At 34.6% G+C, this 25,670-nt stretch overlaps 1 protein-coding gene across 2 annotated transcripts in view; it reads right to left on the bottom strand.

Moving 5' to 3' along the window:
- Positions 1-25,670, bottom strand: part of LOC111508878 (L-asparaginase) — a 137,655-nt gene that overhangs the window by 43,610 nt on the left and 68,375 nt on the right. For both annotated transcript variants that reach the window (XM_074178061.1, XM_074178060.1), the window contains exon 3: positions 10,530-10,638. In XM_074178061.1, the coding sequence (XP_074034162.1) occupies positions 10,530-10,638 (109 nt within the window). The remainder of the gene's footprint in view (positions 1-10,529; positions 10,639-25,670) is intronic.

The raw sequence follows: 25,670 nt of genomic DNA on the forward strand, positions 1-25,670 counted from the left end.
ACCATAATTTGTATTGAACGTGGAGGACGACATACCAAAATGTAGGCTATAATTGTTTGACAACCTCATTTCGTTCACTAAGAAATTTTTTGTACCCATTTGTATTTTCTATAATATTATTGTGGTTTAAAATTTATAATAATAATAATAATAGTTCTATCGAATTTATTCGCATAAAAGGATATGAAAATTCCTTCAAAATTGTTGAAAATTCAATTTCATTCAACTTTGATCATTATGCTTTGACTCACGATTATTTTATAGTGAGTGAGTATGAATGTTTAATACACACAAGGATTTTTGGGAAAGAAAGTTTTTGGCTTTCTACTACTCCATCTCGATACATAAAATTAGGGAATCTTCCAAAGAAAGGAAAGAAGTAATCCTTTCTTTGGAAGATTCCCTAATTTCATGTATCGATATGGAGTAGTAGAAAGCCAAAAACTTTTTTTCCAAAAATTAATCACTCCTAAAAATATAACCCATTCAATTCACACAAGAATTATAATAACTTTTGTGGGGGAAGTGAGATATGTGGTAAAGATGAGATTTATTATGATTGTAATGTTACAAAGTTTTTATCAGGTTCAAATAATAAAAATCGATCATACGAAAAACAAAAATTATAGAGTTGAAATTGTAGGAAATTCAATTTTATACAACATTATCGATCACAATTTTTTTCGTGAAGTATTCAGCTCCAGTATTAGATGAAGTAGGGGTGATATGTGGAGGGAGGTTAGGTGTGGTTTAAATATAAAAGTGTGTCTAGTCGAAAGCTAGCATCATTCAAACTGTTTCTTCTAACCTTATATCTTCCAAATTAATTTTTGAGTGTTCTGTTGTGGTCATAATCTACGAATCGAAACTGTAAGTATATTATTAATCAGTTAACTAATTCAGTGAACCAATAATTTTTCTGAAGATTGGTTGGTTGGGTAACAAGATCAATTTTTTCTCTAAAAACAATTGTTTTCTTGCCAACGTTTCGAATTCTTTTCAGGGCTCTATAACAACGTAGTTTCATAAGTTTATATGATAAGTATCGTTTCAATTTTATAAGAAATTATATAATAAGGTTAATTGAATTACTCACTAAAAAGTAGTTTCTCCGTGTTGATATAACTATTTTAAAAAACATTAGACATATTAGATACATTTAAAAATAAAATAAAAAACATTGCAACAGAAGGGGTAAATTATCTAGGTGTTCTACTTATCGAATTGAAATATGCCTACTTTCCAGGAAATAATATCCAAGGTGAAGAATACATTGATATTATTTCCAAGGAAGACACTTGTATCCTGTACAAAAAAAAAGCATACCTACTTCTGGTGTAGAATGTAATAGACCATACCAAACATTGGCCAATGTCGATGTCGAAATTCTGCATTGCATCACAATATCTATAATTTACGAAAGCAAATGAATGTACAATCAATGAAAAATTCAAAGATCTCAAAATTATCAGAAATTCGCTAGATAATACGTTTTATGCCATGGAGAAATAGTACAGTGTTTCTATAAATTGAAATATCTACAGTGCGACTCTCTAATAACTAGAATCAATTTAAAAAAAACAAGTCACTTTTTTGGAAAATTTATCGATTAATATTTTGAGTTGCGCTATTTTCTACGACCAAAAATATATTTATCTAGTACAAACCATAAGATAAGGCGTTATTGGTGATTATTTTAACCCAGAACTCAAGTTTTCCAATACTATTCTTAAAGTAATTGGGTTAATATTCGTTTTGAGGGTACCCGGCGATTTAAGTGTACTTCTGTATTTTGATGCGTAGATTACGACTCCGAAAGAAAAAAGCGGCGCTCTCCCTTATTTACAAAGTAACGGCCCTTCAAAGTTCAGATAAGGGCAACTTTTCAGCCTTCTTTTTCACCATATAAACTTATGATGTACTGTTACCTTTGGTGTAGTAATGAATATTACTGGAGTTTTTCCCAACACCAAATCGTTATTTTTACACCTCGACACGTGTTTCGATCACCAAGTTATCATTTTCAAGAGGAAGATAAAACTAGAAACTACTCAAAACTAAAGCTATTTATGCTATTGAGGTACATCATACAGGTAGGTAATCAGTAATACCACCCATACAAGTGTACCACCCTAAATTAATTTTACAATTGGCCTTTCTATTATTTTACAATATGTCCTTATGTATGTTTAAATGTAACTGCTATATATAGAACAAATATCAGCTATATGAAATTAGTTTCACAATATTGCATATCTAAATATATTTACAATGTGTCTTTCTGTGGTAATCAGTAAACCCAACAATATTATTTCAACAAGCTATACAGTATGATATTTGGTATTGGTCCGTTATCGTTATTCATAATATTATTATGTTCACTTATTTCTACACTCTCATAGGCATCTAGTTGCCTGTTGTTGTTAACTTGTCTAACTAATCTTAAAGAACTGAAGTTTATGAAATGGTTTTGTTGCAAAATATGATGGGTGACTGCTGATTTTTCAGGTCTTCCATATTTTAAGTGTGCTATATGTTTCTAATATCTCACTTGAATAGATCTTTTTGTCTGTCCATAATATTTTGCATCGCATTCCTTATATTCAATTTCGTAAATTCCAGATTTTTCCGAATTCTCGACTTCGTCTTTTGGACTTCCCAAAAGGCTCTGCAGTGTATGATTTAAAAACCACCTTCATACCTAGTTCCTTGAAAATATTTCCAAAGTTCTTCGTATATTGGTGGTATGGAACTGAGATGTATTTATCTTGGTTTTTGTCCTTTCTGAAAGTCGAGATTTCGTTCATTCTCAACCTAAACTTCTTTTTCCTAATTATGTCATCTACAATACCCCTCGAGAAACCGTTAGTGGCTGCTACTAACGGTTTCTTGTAAAATTAATTTAGGGTGGTACACTTGTTTGGGTGGTAATACTGATTACCTACCTGTATGATGTACCTGAATAGCATAAATAGCTTTAGTTTTGTGTAGTTCATAGTTTTATCTTCCTCTTGAAGATGATCACTCGGTGATCGAAACACGTGTTGAGGTGTAGAAATAACGATTTGGTGTTGGGAAAAAACTCCAGTAATATTCATTAACCATATAAACTATTTAAAAACACAAGCATTTATTCACTAGGCCACCTTTACACCTTATTCCTCCTTCCTTGACACTTTTCACTTCAACAATCAACATTTTTCCAATAAAAATGTTAAAAAATGTACGGAGCTGCTTTTTTGGTTACATATCTCTATATTTTACGTTTTTAAGGTTAATGACATAGTTGGTACGACTGATGCAAGTATTCAATATCCAATTAAGTTTTTATAAGAAAAATATTGATTGTTGAATTGAAAAGTGTCAATTAAGGGAGAATAAGGTGTAAAGGTGACCTACTCAATAAACGCTTGTGCTTTTAAGTAGTTTATCTTATGAAAAAGGAAGATGAAAAGTTGCATTTTTCTGAACTTTGAAAGGATGTAACTTTGTAAATGAATGAGAGCGCAGCTTTTTTCTTTCGGATTCGTAATCTACGCATCGAAATACGTAAGTAAATTCAAAAAATTTTTCAAAATCGCAGGGTGCCCTCAAAACGAATATTCAGTTTTTTATAGTCTCTCATGTGTTCTGAAATTCGTGTTTTATTATATCTTCCAGTTTGACCAACGTAGCATTTGTGACAGCTTCCACAGTTCAATTTGTACACTACGTTAGATTGCAGGTCTTGGGGTGTTTTTTATTTGTTTTATTTAAGAAAAAATGCTTTCCAACTGTACTTCCATTTAAGAAGGCTACTTTAATTTGATTGCTTATGACTATCATTCCAAGTTTATCAGATGAATTTTCTATAAATGACATTTTGTGATATTTGGGTTTCACCTCAGTATTTTGGGAAGAGGAACTTCTTTCTGTCATTATTTTTCTAATGAGGGCTTTAGAAAAATTATTTGTAGTAGGTAATTCTCAATCAATTTGAGATTTTTGTTATGGAAATCAGAATTGGAAATGGTAATTGTTCTAGATTTCCAATTCCCTATAATATTGATTTTACTGTGGAAGTTATGTTTGGAAAAATATTTCAAAAATCTCTCGTAGGAGATTTGAGCCGGTTCTAACCCCCACCCCCCTCCTTTGAAGTATCTGATGCATGATGGTTCATATATGGATGGGTTGTGTGTGTGTGTGTGTTTTGCTCAAGAGTCTTTTTTATAAATATGGTTGAACATCTAGAACAGCTGGATGTTCAAAATCAAAATTGTATGCATATTCTTTTTCATGTTCAATCAGGGCTGTGGAGTTTTTGCTTATATTCAGTTTCTCAGAGTCTGTCATGCGTTCTGAAACTTGTGTTTTATGATACCGTCCAGTTTGACCAACATAGCATTTGTGACACCTTCCACAGTTCAATTTGTACACTACATTAGATTGCATGTCTTGGGGTGTTTTTTTTTGCTTGTTAACTTTTTATGCATATATTTTGTAGTTCTGCCATGACCAAATCTGCACAAATGGTTGATATACAATTACCCATTACCAACTCGAAAAATTTGTTTGTAAATAGTTCCATTGTAACAAAAGTAATTGGAGTCTATACATTCATGTCCTTTTGCGTTGGTGTTCTATCGAAGGTATTGCAATTTTTTTTATTTTATTTTTTAAATGTATCTAATATGTCTAATGTTTTTTCAAAATAGTTATATCAACACGGAGAAACTACTTTTCGGTAAGTAATAGAAACGATACTTGTCGTATAAGTTTTTGTGGGAGGTATGTTCATGAAACTACATTATTACAAAGTCCTGAAGAAGAATTTAATTGAATTCGAAACGTTGGCAAGAAAACAATTGTTTCTTTGAGAAAAAATTGATCCTGTTATCCAACCAACCATTCTTCAGATATATTATTATTGTCTATTATTATATTCCATTCTAATTATTTTGTGAATTTCTAGCTTGGAGTATGCCTCTTTTCACTGATACCGGCAAATCTGAGAAGGGTAAGGTGAATATCCTGCAAGATGTGGTGTTGGTGCAGGGATCAGAGCTACCAGAGAATATCGTGGACTTCCTAACGGAATTCCATGTAGAACTCCCACTCAGCCCCCTTCCTGGAGAACCTGTGATGGTGACAACTCCAAGACCTGGATGTAGCAGAATGGAGGATGTTCGTTCAACCACCCCCTCTTCTGAAACGAGCAGCACCAGCAAAGACGCGGAGAAGGGTTCGAAGAGGGCCAACAAGAGAGAGACAGCGAACGGTAGCGATAATGAGTTTGCTGCCCCCCAATCGAATAAGAAAAGAGTGTCCGCCGCTAAGTCGAAGCAGGTGGAGCCGAAGGTGAAATCAAAGCAGTCGGAGCTGCGGAAATATATGAGAATATGGGATGAGACGAATCCTTATCGGCAGCCGCCGATGACCTCGACCCTGTGGCGAGCCCCTTCTACGTTGGATACCACCGTTTCGAAGTCCGAGACGGTCAATACGAAAAATCAGCCACCGACGGCATCGCAGATGCCATCCACTGCATTAAACATTGAGCCAACCACCACCACGACATCTTCAGAGACCACAACCGGGCCGCATAACCTACCAAAAGCTGGATCCATAGTACCTCAGCCACCAATGCCCACCACCATGACATCTTCAGAGACCACAACTGGGACGCATAACCTACCAAAAGCTGGATCCATGGTACCTCAGCCACAGATGCCCACCAGCATGACATCTTTAGAGACCACAACCGGGCCGCATAACTTACCAAAAGCCGGATCCATAGTACCTCAGCCACCGATGCCCACCACCATGATATCTTTAGAGACCACAACCGGACCGCATAATCTACCAAGAGCCGGATCCATACTATCTCCGCCACCGATGCCTGTGCCAACTGTTCAGGGGACAACTTCCGTCCCACCCTCTGGTAGCAAGATGGACTTACCGACACCGCAGAGGAGCTGCAACTTAGTCAACGACGTGCTCGAACTCGGCAGAATATGCCGAGAGAGGAAGACGAAGCTACTAGTGATCCGGGACAGCGATGAGAGATTGGCAGAGATTGCCACACGCAAGCGACGATTTGTGGTTCGACAGGAACAACTAGTCGAACGGAAAAGTTGTTTGCTGGCTGAACTGTCAGAGGTGGAAACCAACATTGAAAGGGGAAGTCAGGACATCGTCGGAGTCAATGAGGAGTACCGTGTTGAGGGTGATTCAACGAAACAGTACCGGCTGGAAGTCGCCCACATTAGCAACTGTGTGAAGGATCTTCAGAAGCGGATCAAGAAAGGAGTTGACGACATGGTGACATAATCAACATTTATTTCCCTAAATTTCAATTCGAAGACGATGACGACAGATAAACATTCAAATTAGTTTAGAAGAAGCAGTTTGTAATCTTGGAATAAACAATGTGGAAAAAAATTCCTCGTCTTTCATTCCATTTCATACTACTTTGATCATTGTGATTTTTCTTGTGAAATTGAAAATAAATGAGATAATTCCATTATAAGATTTCACCCCCTACTTATTTCAGATTTAAATCGATACAAATATCGAACCTATGAAGAAAAAATTGATGGGATCGAAATTGTAGGAAATTCAATTTTATACAACTTTGTTCATCACGAAGTTTCTCGTAAAGTCAAACTACAGCTGCGATTTTTTCGGAATTCATCTCGATGCGCTCTCATGTACTGAATGACGACGTTCACGATCACAACTCGTCTTTTATATGATACGATTGTGGTCGTGGTACGTCACACTACTCTCAGTGTGACGTAGTTCAAGGGTGTGACTTAGGTGAAGGTCATTCAAGTTCGAATTCAAAACATTTCTTCAAAGTCACCTTGTCGACATCATGTGACGTATGTAGAGGTCATTTCAAAGTCAAAATAACCACATGAATCAATGAAGGTTGTGAAAATATGAGAAGTGAATGAAGGTCATTCAAGGTTAAATCCAAAACATTATCTCAAAGTCACATTGACCGTATCTCCTTCTGACATAGTTCAAGGGTGTGACGTAGATGAAGATCGTTCAAAGTCGAACTCAAAAGACTTCTTCAAAGTCACCTTGTCGACATCATGTGACGTATGTAGAGGTCATTTCAAAGTCGAAATAATCACATGAATCAATGAATGTCGTGAAAATATGGGAAGTGAATGAAGGTCATTCAAGGTTAAATCCAAAACATTATCTCAAAGTCACATTGACCGTATCACCTTCTGACATAGTTCAAGGGTGTGACGTAGATAAAGCTCGTTCAACGTCGAACTCAAAAGACTTCTTCAAAGTCACCTTGTCGACATTATGTAACGTATGTAGAGGTCATTTCAAAGTCAAAATAATCACATGAATCAATGAATGTCGTGAAAATATGGGAAGTGAATGAAGGTCATTCAAGGTTAAATCCAAAACATTATCTCAAAGTCACATTGACCGTATCACCTTCTGACATAGTTCAAGGGTGTGAAGTAGATAAAGCTCGTTCAACGTCGAACTCAAAAGACTTCTTCAAAGTCACCTTGTCAACATCATGTGACGTATGTGGAGGTCATTTCAATGTTGATGTGACCGAGACAGACTAAAAATCTCAAGGTCAACCCCCAAGGTTATGCGACTTTGAACATTGTTCAAAGTAGCTGTGAAAATATAAAGTGTGAATGAAAGTCATTCAAAGTCAAACCCAAAACACTACCTCAAAGTCGCCTTATCCTTATTACCTTATGACGTACATTAAGGGTGTGACGTAGATCAAGGTCGATCAAGGTCGAAGCCAACTCGATGCGTCGAACACAGGCGCTCCCCCACAGAAGGCGATACAAGCAAACAGTGGTCGTTGAAACTTCACGGAGTGCAGACGTATACGCTCTCTGTCACGATGGGTACCGTCCAAACTGGTGAAGAAGGACCGCTCATCAGTCGATGGATCTTCGTCGTATGCAGACGTGTGGTTATTCTGTACAAACAGGTATAGAATACACATGAAGGACAATATCAAACCCTGACTTTACCATGTATGCAATCTAGTTCCCTAATCTCAAAGTTGAATTCCATATTCAAGGTCATGTTTCATGAACATAACTGAAGGATGTAAACCCTGTACCGTGCATTCCCACACACCAAGTAATTGTAATTACGTCACTATGTCACACACACACACACACACACACAAAATTTCATATGAAAAAAAAACTGAACGATCCCTGCACCAGACACTTCAAGGTCACATCGCCTTGATGTTATTTAACAATAAAAAAAGCAATTAATACGTCATAGTGGTGGGGGAAGGCCCAGAACCGGAAAAAAAATTCTGAACGATCCATACACCAGACGCTTCAAGGTCACATCACCTTGACTTCACTAAACAACAACAAAAAAAAGCGAATAATAGTGGTGGGGGGAGGCTTAGAACCGGCTCAAATCTCCTACTCCTGAAGTTTGAAAATTGAAGAGGAGATAAAAAAGCATTTTCGACGTAATTTATATTTTTTATTTCTTTTTTTGGACTATCTTTTCTCATGATAACGGAGAAGTAGAAAGCTAAGGGGTAATACTTTTTAAATGTAATGAAAAGTTTTGATAATAATGAAAAATTTTAAAATTTCCCATATAAATTTGGAATCAAAAAGTTATCAATGGAATCAGAGCACAGCGTTGTTCAACGAGTATGTTATCATCGGTTCTTGCAACACGTAATTTGATAACATGGTATACCAACTTTGGAAGAATGTGATCTATTCAATGAATGTCGAACTGGTGAAATTCAATTAAAGACAATGGAAGTCTGAACCTGTAACATTGAAACAAATGAATTCGATTTCAGTAACGATTCGTTACTGAAAATTATTCACATAACATCACGTAACAAATCATAGTTTCTAATAAATGTTTTGGGTATTTCCACGTTTCGACCTCCTACTCTTCAGTTTGCTTAGGCTAATTGAAAATTTACTAGTGAAAGATGAATCGAATGATGGAGAAAATTGTTTCATTTCCGAAGAGTGTACCATTTGGAGAAAAATAAGAAAATTGTTGAAAAAAAATGTTTGTTGGCCATCTACTATTCCAATGTTCACACATATATTTAATTCACAAACTCGAAAAAAATCTCATCTGAAATAAGTAAGTATATACTTATTGAAAAATCAAATGGAAATTCGAATTTTTGCGTAATTGCTGAATAATCATCTCGTCATATAAACATTATAACTGAAGTCGATAACACTATTGCCCCTTTAAAAACACATTTATCAGAAGAAGCAGTATCAGAAAAGATTATTTCTTCATTTGTTTTCCTATTTCTTCATCAATACGGATCAAATTCAAACCCTTTAGAGTCCACTTTGCGATTGAAATAATTCTTGTATATGAAATTCAATAACGATGCATTTTGAACAATTTTCCATAAATTAGTAATGCTGGGAATCGCAGTTGAAAAGGTAAAAAATTTTGATTTTCGAATGGCATGAATTTCCACTACTGGGGATTGCCGTTCATTTTATGTTGAGACCACATCGGATTTATGAAAAAAACAATTGTTTCAGTGGGTATTACGAATGTTGAATATATAAATTAAGAAGGATTTCGCGATCTCTGTTTGATTTTTTGTTCGTAGGAGAGAGTGCAGTTTCGATTTGTACGTGAACTTTATGAAACTTTATACATTCAATTATGTTATGTGAGAGTAGCAGAACTGACAATAATGAGTACTTGTTTGTCATTGAAAAAACCCAGTGTCTGGTTAAGAAACTTCAACGTCCTAATGACTGTTGATATTTTCCGAAACAAATTTTGATTAAATTAAAAGGAGTTAAATTTTTAGGAGTGATCAATTTTTGTGTAGAAATCCTGTGAATGGTATTTGATTCGATTCTATACGAATGTATAGAATACAAACGAAATGGAGGAAAGTTTTTTCGTATGATTCAGTGTTCATATAAAAGTATTTGTTTCGAAAGTATTTTTCTTTCGTGTAATTAAATTATGAAAAAAGCGGTTTTGAGAGGGCTTTCTCTTCCAATTTGTGTCTGAAAGTTACTTCTTTGCATGATCTACACATCTTGTATATAGTTAATTTTTTGAAATTGATTGCTCCAATCCTTTCTTTGGAAGATTCTCACATTTTTTGTATCAAGATGGAGTAGTAGAAAGCCAAAAACTTATTTTGCCAAAAATTTGAAATACTTCGTGATATAACAATTTTTCGGTTTCTGGACAGATTTGCGGTAATTATCGATATTGCGAAATGTCACTTTTAATAGGTTTCGTGAACGAAATGAACCAATAACAGTAATAGCCTATTAATTCATTACACTAATCATGGCAGACGATTCTGGGATCCAACGATCACTTATCTCGCGTTATTGGGAGTGGCCATTATTTAATGAAGCCGGTACGTTTCCCTACTGATAGGGAGTTTCGATTAAAAATTTGCTCGGCAAATCCTTCTCAAGTAAAAAAACCTGTATTCATCCAAGATGCAATGATTTGTAAAATACTTCAACTGAATAATATCATATACATACTTTTATATCTCGAGCTATTCTTATCCAGTCTTTACTGGTCATGTTACTAGAGTCCAATAACGGTGTGTATTCAATAATTTGATATATAATAGTATCGTGCCCGTATGACCTAAAACAAGAAATAAAATCAATTAACGAGTTTGGTGATACAATAATTTTTATGAAGAAACGTTGGCAACAAAACGATTATTATCGTTTCAATTTTACAAGAAATGATGAGTTCCAAATTAAATTACTCACCGAAGAGTAGTTTCTTCGTGTTAATATTACTATTTTAAAAACCATTAGACATAATGGATACATATTGTTTGGGAAAGCCCAATTGGTAATTTAGTTTTATTTATTTTGTAAATATAAATATTTCGCGCTCTATCGAGCATTACGGGGACAAAGCAACGTTCCACCCACAAGAGACGTTCATGACCTTCCGAAAGGCAAAAAAACATCGTATTACCAAAAACATATTTGTCCGATATATTGACTTTCAGTATCCAACGGAATGAACTCCGGGGCTCATGTCGAAGTAATCGTCATTGAAAATATATTTGTGGACATCAAAAGTGTTTTATTTTGTGAATGTCACTATCAAGAGCGAATATTTCCTTCAACGGGGCTTCCCGAATCCACTCCTCAGACAGAAAGCTACCTTTCCAACGCTATTCTTCACGCAGACGACCACGATGAATCCAAGTAAGTCCCTTAATGTTCTCGTTCTAATTTTAACTATCGTTTTCTATTTCGCCATTATATTTGGGATAACGGATATCACCCCAACTCAGAATATGTTCCAACAGTTCATTTTTCGAAACCAATTTCTGAGCTAATATATATACAAACACATATACAAAAAAAACATTGTAAAAATCAAATTGATGTCTCGAAAATTTGGTCGTTGCGGTGTTTTTTAATTTTTTTAATATATCTAACAGTTTTCAAAATAGTACTATTAAAATCTGTTTTCCGTTAATCAGCAGACGCCCCCATACGAACGACAACTCTCAGAAGTTGTGAAACTTGTGCGAGCTAAGGACTAACGAGATCTTACCTTTCAACGTGTGATTCCTTAACATGAAGAAATTACTTTTCGGTGAGTGATTCAATTAAGAACTCATTATTTCTTGTGAAATTGAAACGATAATAATTGTACAAGTTTTGTGGGCGGTATGTTTATGAAAATTCATTGTTACAGAGCCCCGAAGAAAAATTTATTTAAATTCGAAACGTTGGCAAGAAAACAATTGTCTTTTTTTTAATGATCCTGTTACCCAACTAACCTTTCTTCAGAAACAAAATTAAGTCAAGTATAGCATTTTTATCCGGTACAGAATTCTGGTTCGCATGCCGGACTTGGTTTCGGGGAGACTGAATATAGAACAATGCGAAACTCAAGTTTCGCAATTATTTACGGGATTTCAATGAAGGTTACAAAACTGTCAATCCTTTTGAAAATGAATGTATTAGTGCTTCCTGAAGGAAGATGGAATGGATACTCAAGAAATTGAATAACTATTCGAAGGATCATTACTAAATGATTTATGGTTTTCTCATAAATTCTTCGATTTGAGAAAGTCAATTATAATTTGTAAATGGAAATATTTTCTGTATTTTAGTATCCACGAGGTTTGTTAAAAAAATACGGTTAATGTTTAAATTAATGTTTAAATTAAATTACCGTGGCGTACTTCATTGGAGTTATTGCTATATGGTCATACCGGCAATAAGGGGTTATGCGCAGCTTGCGAGAAATAATTCGAAGAAAATATCCAGTATTGTGGAAAAACAATTCATGGCTTTTACATCACGATAACTCACCTGCTCACTCATCATTGCTTGTTTCTAATTTTTTGGCCAAAAACAACACCGTAATCAACTACAACTTTTTCCAGTTCCTGAAATTGAAGAGACCCATGAAAGGACGGCGTTTTGCGACGATTGAGGAGATGAAAACCGAATCGCTGAGAGAGCTCAATGACAAAACAATGAGCAGAATGTGCATAACAGAGCTGCTTCTAGAAAACACTGGCACGAGTGAAGTATATCTTAGAGGAAAACTTTGGAGGGAAAATATACATAAATAAATGAATATTTTTTGAACAAACATCGTATTTGGAATACGATTCCCATGATCATTATTATTTCAATAATCAATTTTACGTTATGATCAATTATATATATTTTGAAACTGATCAAGTACATATTATTTTCAATATTGTTTGTCATGTTCGGAAGAATGGTTAAAAATATAAAAAGGCTAATTGAGAAATTGGTATGGAAAAATATTTGTGATTGTTATCTATAATTTCACTGACACGTCTGAAAAAGTTGAAAATTTCAAAGACGGAGATTTGAAGTTAGCATGTTTAACTATGAGATATGCAAACTGAAGGACATAATCAAAATTTCATGATTTTAGGATTCGAATATTTAATGATAAATACAATAAAAATCGATAAATACTAAAGAATAGATTCACAGTGAGAAAAATATTGAAAAAAATATTGAACATATAATTGTTCAGTGATACACAAAAGAATAGGGAATTTGTTTGGCGGCAGAAAAAATGAGCATCAGAGCATTGTTAGTATTTTACGACAAAATATTGGCCAATCATTTAGCTAGTTTGCTTTTAGGTGAATTTCACTTCCACCCGCTTTGTGTAGAATATCACGCACTTTCTTAACGATTCCAAAACCACCTTAGAATCTTTAAATAGTTTTTTTTGATTTTTTTGTTGGTAGGACACTTTTTCTTCTGTATTCGTGACTGCTTGGATGGTGACTCGCAACCCATATCAAATCGCCGTTTTCCCTTCATTATATTCGTAATTAGCCAAGCGGCTCTTTTCTCTCCAATAGATGCGTCTTTTGCCTTGAATCGATTCCAATTACTTTCTGAAAGCTCCTGATCCGCTAAGTGTCTAGCTGGAAGATGGTTAGGATTCTGTGAATATGCCTTATCGTGTTTTCGGCATGCAGAATCCAGTGGATTGACACCCGGATCACCTCTCGCCAATCTTTTCTGAAATTTGGTGCCAGGGCCGTAATACTGATAGCCAGGTAATTCCAAAGGTAGACTACTGATGAGGGAATTGACCAATCCCCTACCTGCTTTATTTGTATGCTGCTCAGGAGATCTGCATCGGCTCATAACCCCCATAAATAAAGGAATTGATATGGAGACCTGCTTATAAAGTCTCCAACTGTCATACAATGCGCATACTAATTTCGATGAAAAGGTGGGTGGCGGATCGGAAAGCGGTGTGAAACAGCGTCATGGATCATTACTTCCACTATCCATTCGCGGTCTGATTATCGGACCTTCCAATTGCGGCAAGACGAATGTTATGATTTCTCTACTGACTCACCCTCTAGGATTACGATTTGCAAATGTTTATCTATATACAAAGTCCCTTTATCAACTCAGAAATGAGTATTCACGTGAAGAATTAGCTTCGATTGAAGGATTGGGATTTTACACTTTCGCCAATAATGCAGTTGAAATAGTAGAGCCTGCAGATGCCAAAACCGATTCAATATTCATTTTCGATTATGTGATGTGTGAGAAACAGGATGTTATACGATCATATTTCAGTATGAGTCGTCATAAAAATGTGGATTGCTTCTATCTAGCCCAAACATATTCACGAGTTCCGAAACAATTGATTCGAGATAATGCAAATTGTATTGTACTGTTCAAACAAGATAATATGAATCTCAATCATATTTTTTCTGACCACGTGTCACCAGATGCGACATACAAGCAATTTTAAGATATGTGTGCGAGATGTTGGGAGGATAAATATGGATTTTCAGTAACTGATAAGGATCGAGTAGTGCTAGATGGACGTTATCAAAAAGGAGTTGATGCTTTCATATATCCTTGACGTTTTCGAAACAATTGAATCATTCGAGTGCTAGATAGTGTCGACGACGCTTCATTGTACACATATTCAAGTGAATACATTACGGAGGGAAAAAATGATGATGAAATGTGTTTGAAAAGAAGTTAATTGAAGCAACAGATGCCGTTTGGAAGGAATTAAATTATATCAAGAATAGTCGCTTAGGTGATCAATCAGCACTCGAAAGAATCTATGAGCCAATAATAACAGCAATATCTGCCCATACTGGAGGAGCATCTCACCTGCATCAGGTGATGCAGACAACAAAGAGTGCTACACCACTCACCGCCAAAAATATAGTTGAAGGTGAGCTAAAACCGAAATTGAAGAGGATTTTTCGAAGTTACTATCAGTAAATCCCTCATACGATACCGTCTTTGGAGTACACATGAACACTGAAACGGGAAATTTACAAATGGGTGTAGCTGATGTGGAGTTCATCGATGAGGAAATTGTGTTCAAGAAAAATGATAAAACTATTGCCACTTATCAGGGTACCCCAAAACTATATGGATTATTATTCATGAAAGTACCATCGGGAAATATCCCCTCTTCCGATATGACCACTTATGGTGATATACTCAAATTAACGAAGACAGCATATAAATACAATGGGGGAAAACAGGCTATCAAATAATTGGAAGAAATATCGAGAAATAATCCTACCACTATTATCCACTGCAGAACCTCAGTAGAGAAGGTGCCGGCATAATCAAAATACCCACTCAAAAAGAATATATCAGGAATAAGCATATAGATTATGTTTATTGAAATAAACTCGAAAAACTGGTTGATCGCCTTCCATTGCTTTGGAGTTCAGGAATGGCTGGACATATCGGGCACGATAATGAAATATTGGCCATAATGGAGGAATTACGTGAAGAAGGATTAGTCTATTGACCGTAATATAATGAACACGATTTATGAAGCTGACTCAGTTACTCGCAGACGATCTAACAAGCGCATCACAATTGATAAATTTGGGGGTAGAAGGGATGTGTTAGTAAACCACTTGTTGGAAGATCGGGTGTTGGATTCATTCTCATACCACATGGTGATATGACATTCAGAATAAGCGGTTGCAGAATATTGGTGAACCTGTAGACGGAGCGAGTTATTGAAGTTGAACAGTCAGTCGTTAAATCTGCACGTGAACAGTAGCGAACTGTATCCTCAACTTCATAACTTCGAAGAAGCCATATAGCAGTAATATGAGTGATGCAAAATGGCAGGTTGTGAAGGAAATACATAAGCCGGCGCATCGAAATTTTCCCCGTCGAAAGACAATAATAAAAGGATTTTATGACTTGTGGCAGATGGATCTGATGGAAATGCAACCATATGCTAGAGAAAATGACGGTCATAGCTACATCCTCATAGTAATCAACTGTTATTCGAAGTATGTATGGTCAAGACCATTGATAAATGAAACTGCTGATTCAGTTACTGCAGCTATGGCAAGTTTGTTGAAAGATGCGAAGCATGTCCCAAGGAACTTACAATATGATCACGGTACCGAGTTTTATAATTCAAAATTTTCATCGCTAATGAGAGAGCACCGTATCAATCATTATTCAACATTCAGCACAAAAAAGGCTGCAATTGCGGCAAGAGTCGTCAGGACGTTGAAAAGTTGGCTTTATAGACAATTTTCATTTCAAAACCATTACAGTTGGTTGAATATTCTTCCTAAAATTACCAGTCAATATAACAACAAAGTTCATCGTACCATTGGCATGAAGCCTGCAGACGTAAAACCATCCACAAAATTGACAGTTTATGGCCAGCAGATTATATACCAGAGTCACGTTCCTGAAATTCCACAGCTTTTGCAGACAACATGTCGACGAATGTCTTATATACCTCTCCAAGGTTGTTTGATTGATCAACAATTTGGTTTTGGCTGTTAAAAGACTTCACCTCTAATATTTCCTGCGTCTGAAGTATGTACCTCCCACACAACTCCATGTTCACTTTCAAGATGTTATGAACTTGCACCATTCGATCAATTAAAGTCACAACTTGTAACGTAGTCGGGGCTACTTTGAATACCCAGGCTAGTCAGTAGAGAACGGTGTGAGTTCTTTGGACAACTTTGCTAGTTTCTGATTTTTAATGTGTCAAGAGAGTAAAATCATGAATGTTAAATATCATTCAAAGTTAAATGTGAGATATAATGTGGTAATAAATATCCTAGAATGGTATCTGTTGGTTTTGTTTTAAGTCTATTAAAAAGTCCCTCCCAGAGTCTGCAAGACATGAAACCTTATCATCATAGACGTGGATTTTTAAATAAGGACTATTATCACTAACTTTGTTCTCAAAGATTTGATTAATCGGAGGTACACTGAGGTTAGATTTTGAATTATTAGATACTTTATTAGAAGGTATTGACATAAAGTTACGAACAGTAGTTACCTATTTTTGCCATTCTGTAGAACTCACTGTCTTGCCTTTTTCTGTTGATTTTTGTTTGTGGTAGTGTCTGGGTTTGAACTGCCTGCTACCACAGCGTCCAGACCCGCTGTGCCAGCTTGTACATTTTTTGGAGTACATTTGAAACATTTTGATTTTACAATAACCTTTCTTCCACAACCAAAGCAAAACAAGGTTCTCTGAGATTCACACGTAAAATAGGTATGTCCACCACTGGAACAATTCCAACAAGTAGTAGAGTTCAAGACAGAAACATTTTTATTGCTGACAATTTTATTCTTAAACGAGAAATTATTCGGATCTTGATGCACATGATAACTTAAGTCAGGTTCTAATAGATTTGTTTTAGATACTGGAGGAGGCTCATATCTGTCAGACCATTCATAAGCTTCTTCCAATTTTTTACATAAACTGTTCAAGTCAGAAATGGTGTCAATATCATTCAAAGCTAAATGTGAGATATAATGTGGTAATAAATTTCTTTGAATGGTATTTACCATTTCCTTCTCATTTGGTTTTGTTTTAGGTCTATTAAAAAGTCACTCCTCTGTGGTAATATACATTGTGACTCTTTCGGAAGAACCTTGTGTTCGATTACTAATCTCTCGCTTCAGATCTTCATCGTAATGGTATGGCAGAAAATCATCTTTAACTTTCTGAACAAGTTCATCCCAGCTTCTCAGTCTCTTCCTATTATGATTATACCATGTCCAAGACTGATCTTTAAATAAATCTCCAGCAGATAAGAACAGCTCATCTTTAGAGACATTACGAGCAAAGCTGAAAGCATCAACTTTCTCCAAAAAGGAAACCAAAGACTCCTTGCGATCACCACTAAAGTGAATGTTCCATTTATAAGGCAATACAGACTTTGGAAAGTTAATGATGATGACTAGGGCCTGTTGGAGTGGATATCTGGATAGACGTATCTTCAGAAACTTTATCGGCTAAGTCTCCTTCAAGCTCTAAATGGAGTGCTTTTTCAATATCCTCCTCAGTATCATTTACAAATGGAAGTCTATGAATTATTCCAGATAGATGCAAAAGTCTAGTAGATAATCTCTAGTATTCAACAACATTATGAGCATAAGAATCAATTATAGCTTTCAAGTCAATCAATGTTTCTTCAACCTGAGGTACATCTTCAGCGAAGGTATGACAAATAGAAAAAGCGCCTGAAAAACTACGGTTTGAACTTTCCTGACTCAAAAGTCCTCTCAATAGTTTTCTACATTTATCTAAATCACCCTAGGTTCAAGATTCCTAATCTTGATTTCATAATCCACTTCTTTAGCTTTCAAATGATTAACTGCCATACTGAAGGTGTAAATATTAAGTCAAAATCCAAATAATAGATACTGTAAGGTAAATATGATAAGCAAGTATGCAATTCAAAAGATAAAATCCAGCGAAAGTCATTTTTTGTGGAGGAAAAAATCAGTTTTTATCGACCTTTTTTTGGGTAATTGTTACCTTCCACAATCTGAAAAAATATAAAAATTATAATGGAGAACTTTATACAAGTGTAGAAGGGCAAACTTTTTAGTTTACCCCGAAAAGTTACTGCGTAAAAATCAAAGTATTTTTCACAAAGAAAAATCTTCTATTCATCAGTAACTTGTCGTATTTAACAATTTTGCCTATCAAAAAAATTATTAAGAAATAATACTTATCTTTTACGTTTCGGAGGCCAAAATCTGCCTCCGTCTTCAGAAATGGATAAAAATTCGAATATATACGCAGTTATTCCTTTTTTTGAGAGCTTATTTCTTTACTTCTTCGACAGATGTCAAAGAAGTTTTGAAATATGAAATTATGTCAATGTTGTTGATTGACAACTGAAATATTCGATGTAATACAAGGTACTCTCCGATATCAGTTTGTTGCCATTTCGCCACTATCCAAAGTTTTCTTCAAGATGGGTAGCCAAGTACGGTCTATTTCTAAGGAGCTATTCGAGATACAGTTCTCTCCAGACATGAGAATATACGCTGATTCTTTTAGCTTACGTCTCTTTGAATGAGGCTCATTGGTAATCTTTTTTGTCCTATTCCATTCCACCCGATGTTCACCGTCTGATTTTAAAATGTGTTCTGATAATTTTGATCCTGTCAATTGTCTATTTTTTATATAATCTCGATGTTCATTCTCACGCACTTTCAATGGTCTTGAGGTTTCACCAATGTAACTTTTACCACAAGAACAAGGTATTTTATAAATACAAGTTTTTGTTTTTTCTTCAGTGTTGTTGGGTTTTGTATGTGTGAGTATAGATCTCAGTGTATTTTTTGTTTTGAAAGTAGTTCTAACATCATATCTATTTCCAATTCGTAGCTGTAAAAGGTGTCGTTGGATGTTGAGTCGGTAATTGTTGAGTTGGATGTTGTTGAATTTGTGAAGCTGTTTGTATGTTCGTTTGGTTTTTAATTGACTCTTTATTTTCTATTGAATTTATCGTTGAATTTATGAAAGAATCTGGATAAGCGTTATCTTTCAAAACAGATTTAATTAATGATATTTCTTTATTAAGATTTTCAATTGAATTGCATATCATTTCAGCTCTTTTGTAAAGGCAATTTATTATACCTTTTTTAACACTCGCATGATGATTTGATGTATAGTGGAGATATCTATTTGTATGTGTTTTCTTCCGATAAACATTTATATCAAGTTGATCTGATGACTTCTCCAAAATTACATCAAGGAAAGGGAGTCGACCATCTTGTTCAATCTCTATTGTGAATTTTAATTATTGCTAGAGATGGTCATGCTATGGTAAGAGAAAGAATTCAGTTTCACCGACGGAACATTCATTTGAAATGAATATATGTGATTTGGAGCAATACATAAGAACACATCTGATTCACAATGATTTTGACTATTTATATTATTGCATTCAACAATCTTTCAACTCTTTCAATCAAAGTAGAAATAGAACTCACATAAATAAATTTAAAAAACTACTGGAAGAAAAACAAACAAGTGTTTTCAGTAATAAAGAAAATAACCAACAATTTACAGAAAAAACTGTAGTTAACTTGTCATCCAAAATTCTCAATACTCATGAAAAATCGCTACTGGGCAAAGGACTGAATTTCTCAGTAACTCCAAAAATAGTACCAACATTTGAATTAGTTACTGCTATAGAAGAAACAGCCCTAAATTTACCACCTGAAATATCTGGTGATTACAGATCTGAATGTAAAAACATTTTGTCACGACCCCATCATATCAGAAGTAACTTGAATAAGTATGAGAAAATTACAATAACATCCCTTCGTTCAGATAATAATATCAAAATACTTCCAGCTGATAAAGGTAATGCCACAGTGATAATGGATACCCTCGATTATGAAAATAAATTATCTCAGTTGATTTCGAACACAACATACCGAACACATAATATAACAAAAAACGTTTACAAAAAGCTAAAGGATGATCCAACAAAATCAATTGAACAAAAAATTTATAGAATATTGGCTAAATATAAAGACATGCTAACCAAAACAGAACGCACTCAACTAATTTCTCATTTTAGTAAACCTCCTCATTTCTATGGTTTACCAAAAATACATAAACCTAATCCTTTAAGACCAATTGTAAGTTCCATTGCATCTCCCTGTCAGAAATTAGCAAGATAACTTTTGGAAATTTTGAAACCAATTTCAGGAAACAGTAATAGTTTCTTAAAAAATACAGCCCATTTCATAGATAAACTTAAAGATATAACACTCAGCGATGGTGATGTTCTGATGAGCTTTGATGTTGAAAGTCTTTTCACGAATGTTCCTGTTGATAAAACTCTTCAAATTGTCAAATCCAGGTTGGAAAATGACTCAACTTTAAAACATCGAACGAAGTTGGATGTTAATTCTATATTAGAATTTTTAAAATTATGTATAGACAAAACCTATTTTCAATATAGAGATGATTTCTATCAACAAGAATTTGGCATGGCTATGGGTTCCCCTTTATCTCCTATCTTAAGTAACATATATATGGAGTATTTTGAAGAATCTTTTGTTGAAACTTATCAGAATGGTCCCAAAGTTTGGTGGAGATACGTTGACGATATTTTTGCTATTTGGAATAGAAACAACGATGACCTGAATACTTTTTTGAATTATAACAACGAGCGGGAGCCGACAATAAAATTCACAATAGAGATTGAACAAGATGGTCGACTCCCTTTCCTTGATGTAATGTTGGAGAAGTCATCAGATCAACTTGATACAAATGTTTATCGGAAGAAAACACATACAAATAGATATCTCCACTATACATCAAATCATGCGAGTGTTAAAAAAGGTATAATAAATTGCCTTTACAAAAGAGCTAAAATGATATGCAATTAAACTGAAAATCTCAATAAAGAAATATCATTAATTAAATCTGTTTTGAAAGATAACGCTTATCCAGATTCTTTCATAAGTTCAACGATAAATTCAATAGAAAATAAAGAGTCAATTAAAAACCAAACGAACATACAAACAGCTTCACAAATTCAACAACATCCAACTCAACAATTACCGACTCAACATCCAACGACACCTTTCACAACTAACGTTATACCTTACATTCCAAGACTATCTGAAAAAATAAGACGAATTGGAAATAGATATGATGTTAGAACTACTTTCAAAACAAAAAATACACTGAGATCTATACTCACACATACAAAACACAACAACACTGAAGAAAAAACAAAAAATTGTATTTATAAAATACCTTGTTCTTGTGATAAAAGTTACATTGGTGAAACCTCAAGACCATTGAAAGTGCGTGAAAATGAACATCGGGATTATATAAAAAATAGACAATTGACAGGATCAAAATAATCAGAACACATTTTAAAATCAGACGGTGAACATCGGGTGGAATGGAATAGGACAAGAAAGATTACCAATGAGCCTCATTCAAAGAGACGTAAGCTAAAAGAATCAGCGTATATTCTCATGTCTGGAGAGAACTGTATCTCGAATAGCTCCTTAGAAATAGACCGTACTTGGCTACCCATCTTGAAGAAAACTTTGGATAGTGGCGAAATGGCAACAAACTGATATCGGAGAGTACCTTGTATTACATCGAATATTTCAGTTGTCAATCAACAACATTGACATAATTTCATATTTCAAAACTTCTTTGACATTTGTCGAAGAAGTAAAGAAATAAGCTCTCAAAAAAAGGAATAACTGCGTATATATTCGAATTTTTATCCATTTCTGAAGACGGAGGCAGATTTTGGCCTCCGAAACGTAAAAGATGAGTATTATTTCTTAATAATTTTTTTGATAGGCAAAATTGTTGAATACGACAAGTTACTGATAAATAGAAGATTTTTCTTTGTGAAAAATACTTTGATTTTTACGCACTAACTTATCGGGGTAAACTAAAAAGTTTGCCCTTCTACACTTGTATAAAGTTCTCCATTATAATTTTTATATTTTTTCAGATTGTGGAAGGTAACAATTACCCAAAAAAAGGTCGATAAAAAATAAAATCCAGATAATAGACACGGTAAGGTAAATACGATAAGCAAGTATGCAATTCAAAAGATTAGTTTCTAATGTCACTAAGGTATGTACGCTAATTATGAAATGACAAATTCAGTAGTTTTCAATCACAAATTTGAAGTTATCAAAGTTGTATTGCTTATCTGATGCAGAAGGAAAGAAAAAGATATTTGCCAAAACGAATATTACCATTCAAATTTTATAAGTCACCAGAAATGTTGGGCGCCAAAATATGTAACGTAGTCGGGGCTACTTTGAATGCCCAGGCTAGTCAGTAGAGAACGGTGTGAGTTCTTTGGACAACTTTGCTAGTTTCTGATTTTTAGTGTGTCAAGAAAGTAAAATTATGAATGTTAAATATTTGAATAGCTGGGCCCCAGCATTTTTTTATTATATGATGGAAAAAAATACAAATACCATTACGAAGATAGTAGTGAAAACTTCCTTCTGTGATCAGGTGAACAAGAAAATCATATATTCACAAAAATTAATACATATATTTACAAAAAAATACAAAGATTGACCCTGTTAGTATGATGGTTTCACCTGTTTACTCCATCATGTCTCCTAGCAGAGACGTTGTTAAAGGTTGTTGCTCCCTAGTTGAGTTCAGTTGACCAGTGTGGGACAGAATACTTCCTTGAGAGGCAGGATTGCTCACATGAGAATGGTTATGAAACAGGATTCTAGAGATATAAATGTTTTGCACTTTGTTGGAGATGATTGGAATGAAAAACTTCCATGCAGAAAAACATTTCTATTCACCACATAAACACAACAAGTCGCCGGAATGGATAAAATAGAGTACAGGTTTTGATAAACAATTTACATGTCGTCTGTTCAAAATGCTAATGCAAGTGTAAGTGTTCGTCAAACAAAAGAACACTCGCTTTTTATGAAGTTCTTTGTCACGTGATCATAGACGCTAGTTACTGTTTTACCTTTCATATTCTGGCCAATAGAAATTAAACAAGTTAAAATGAGGTGATAACGACAACGAACTTCATAAAGTATTGTCAGCACAAAATACATTTCTAAATTCAACCAAGTAATTGCAAGATGAATATAAATAATTCATGAACTAGATTATCAATAATGAAACAAGGAAATAATAATGATAATAATAAGAAATTACATTACAACACCTCTCTCCTAATTTTGAAAATTGTACCTAGGCAAGGTGCAATTTTCACTAACTCGCGATGCTTTACTACTACCTTCCAGTGCAGTGTGATCTAATTGATTTTTTATCTCTTCAGTTTTTTGTGCTCCCACTGTAACGTCAATTTCATTCGAGGAATGCAAGGAAACATTGGATTTACTTTTATATCGCTTATGCAAAGTTCGCAGAATGTAGAATATTAAAAGGCAAAATAGCAAACACACAATGAAATATAATATTCCATGGTGAACTAGGTCAGTTCTGTTTACTGTAGATGGCGATTCATTTTCATTCTCTTGAAGTTTTTGCAAGTTATGACTTATTTCTTTCAAATCATGATAGTTCTTTGAATTTATAACGAGAGGTGTTTCAATTGGCTTTATTTTCGATAAAACAAAATTTGATAAATTTGAATTTATTTCTTTTTTTAAGTTCAAAGGAGCGATATAGTAAGATATGACTTCACTAGAAAACTCTTCGTGAGGTGTAAGAATGACTGATTTTGAGTATAATGAACATTTTGAATTGATACTCAAAATCCCAGTATCATTTAAAGTAATTGTTTGTATTCCCTCAATCGATCTGCATTTCAAATCCACATATGCTTTATGTGGCAAAAAGGCAAGAATGTTTGTTTGCTAACTGAATAAATTGTTTTTCGTTTATATGTATGTTATATTAGAAAAATCAATGCACCCTTTGTCCAAGGGTGCAAGGGTTACCCAGGAAATGACTCAGCATATTCAGCACATTTCCAAGGTTTTTCTAGAACATTCGAAGAAACGCATATCTACATCAGCAGTTCCTGGTCCTATGAATATGGGAAAACAAGAGGACGCCTCATTCTTGAATCACTTCGCGACTATCCAAGTTCGTCGATTTCTTGAATCATTATTTGTAACATTTGATCAGATTCTTGATTAATTTCGCGACTATCCATGTTCGTCGAAATCTTGAATTATATTTAATGTCTTTATTGTAAACAAATGTGTTCAATAAAGTTTATTTGTTTTTAAAAATATAAATTCAGTGTGAACCACATAACAAATTGGCGCAGTCGTACGGATCTTGAGAAACGCTGATATCCAAACAGCGGTAATCTCCAGACTTCCGACAAGAAGAAGAACAAGCACCAACCCAGTGGACAGGACGGTCTCTTCAGCAACAAGAAACCCGCATAAGTCGTCGCCGTTGCCCATTCGTTGTGAAGAAATCACTCCAGGAAACACGCGTAAGTCGTCGAACGCTGCTCATCTTGCTGTAGCCAGAGCTCATGAAGTAGGACTTCATCCCGCCACACCAAGCAACCAGAAGCCATAACGAAAAAGAAAAACAAGAATAGCATAAGAAACTAGGATAAGGAAAAGCGTGAGTACACTTTGAATTATCATCACAATTGAGTTGAAATTTCGATTAACCCTTGTTCAAATTTTAATTTAAAAATGGCTGAAAATGATCCAATTGAACCCTAAAAACTTTCTGAAATATTTTCAATTGTTCCCGAATATGATGGTGATTCAATTTTGCTAGGAAATTTCATAAATGCTTGCGATCATGCCGAACGCATGGCCGTAGATCAACAAAAAACTTTACTTACAATTCATATTAGAAATAAATTAAGAGGAAAAGCTGCTCAATTGATAAATTCTAGAAACCCAGGAACTTATCAAGAGATCAGAGGTTTATTAAATTCTCACTTTGGTGATACACGAGATCTAACGTCACTAATTCAAGATCTACAGAGAATAAAACAAGGAAATGGAGAAAATGCACTGACATTTTTCTCAAGACTACAAAGTCACAATGCAAAAATGTTATCTTGCATACAAGCTTCAAACTTGACTCACGAACAAAAATTAGCACAATCAGTAATAATCGAGTCAATGATATTAAATACTTCATTGACAGGATTAGAACCCAAATTAGGTCACATTATACGAGCAAGTAACCCAACAACGATGTTAGAAGCATCAATTAGAATAAAACGTGAGATACAGCTCTCATACTTTGAAAATCAAAGATTAAATACACGTTTACCTCCAAATCAGAGTCAGAATAGACCAAGACAAATGACAAACACCCAAAGTAATTTCCAAAGAAATTATATGCAAAGCCAAAATCCAATAAGA

This window comes from Leptinotarsa decemlineata, unplaced genomic scaffold (genome assembly GCF_025532065.1).
Source record: "Leptinotarsa decemlineata unplaced genomic scaffold, Ldec_3_MD MMD2_tig00003348_RagTag_RagTag, whole genome shotgun sequence".
NCBI lineage: Eukaryota > Metazoa > Arthropoda > Insecta > Coleoptera > Chrysomelidae > Leptinotarsa > Leptinotarsa decemlineata.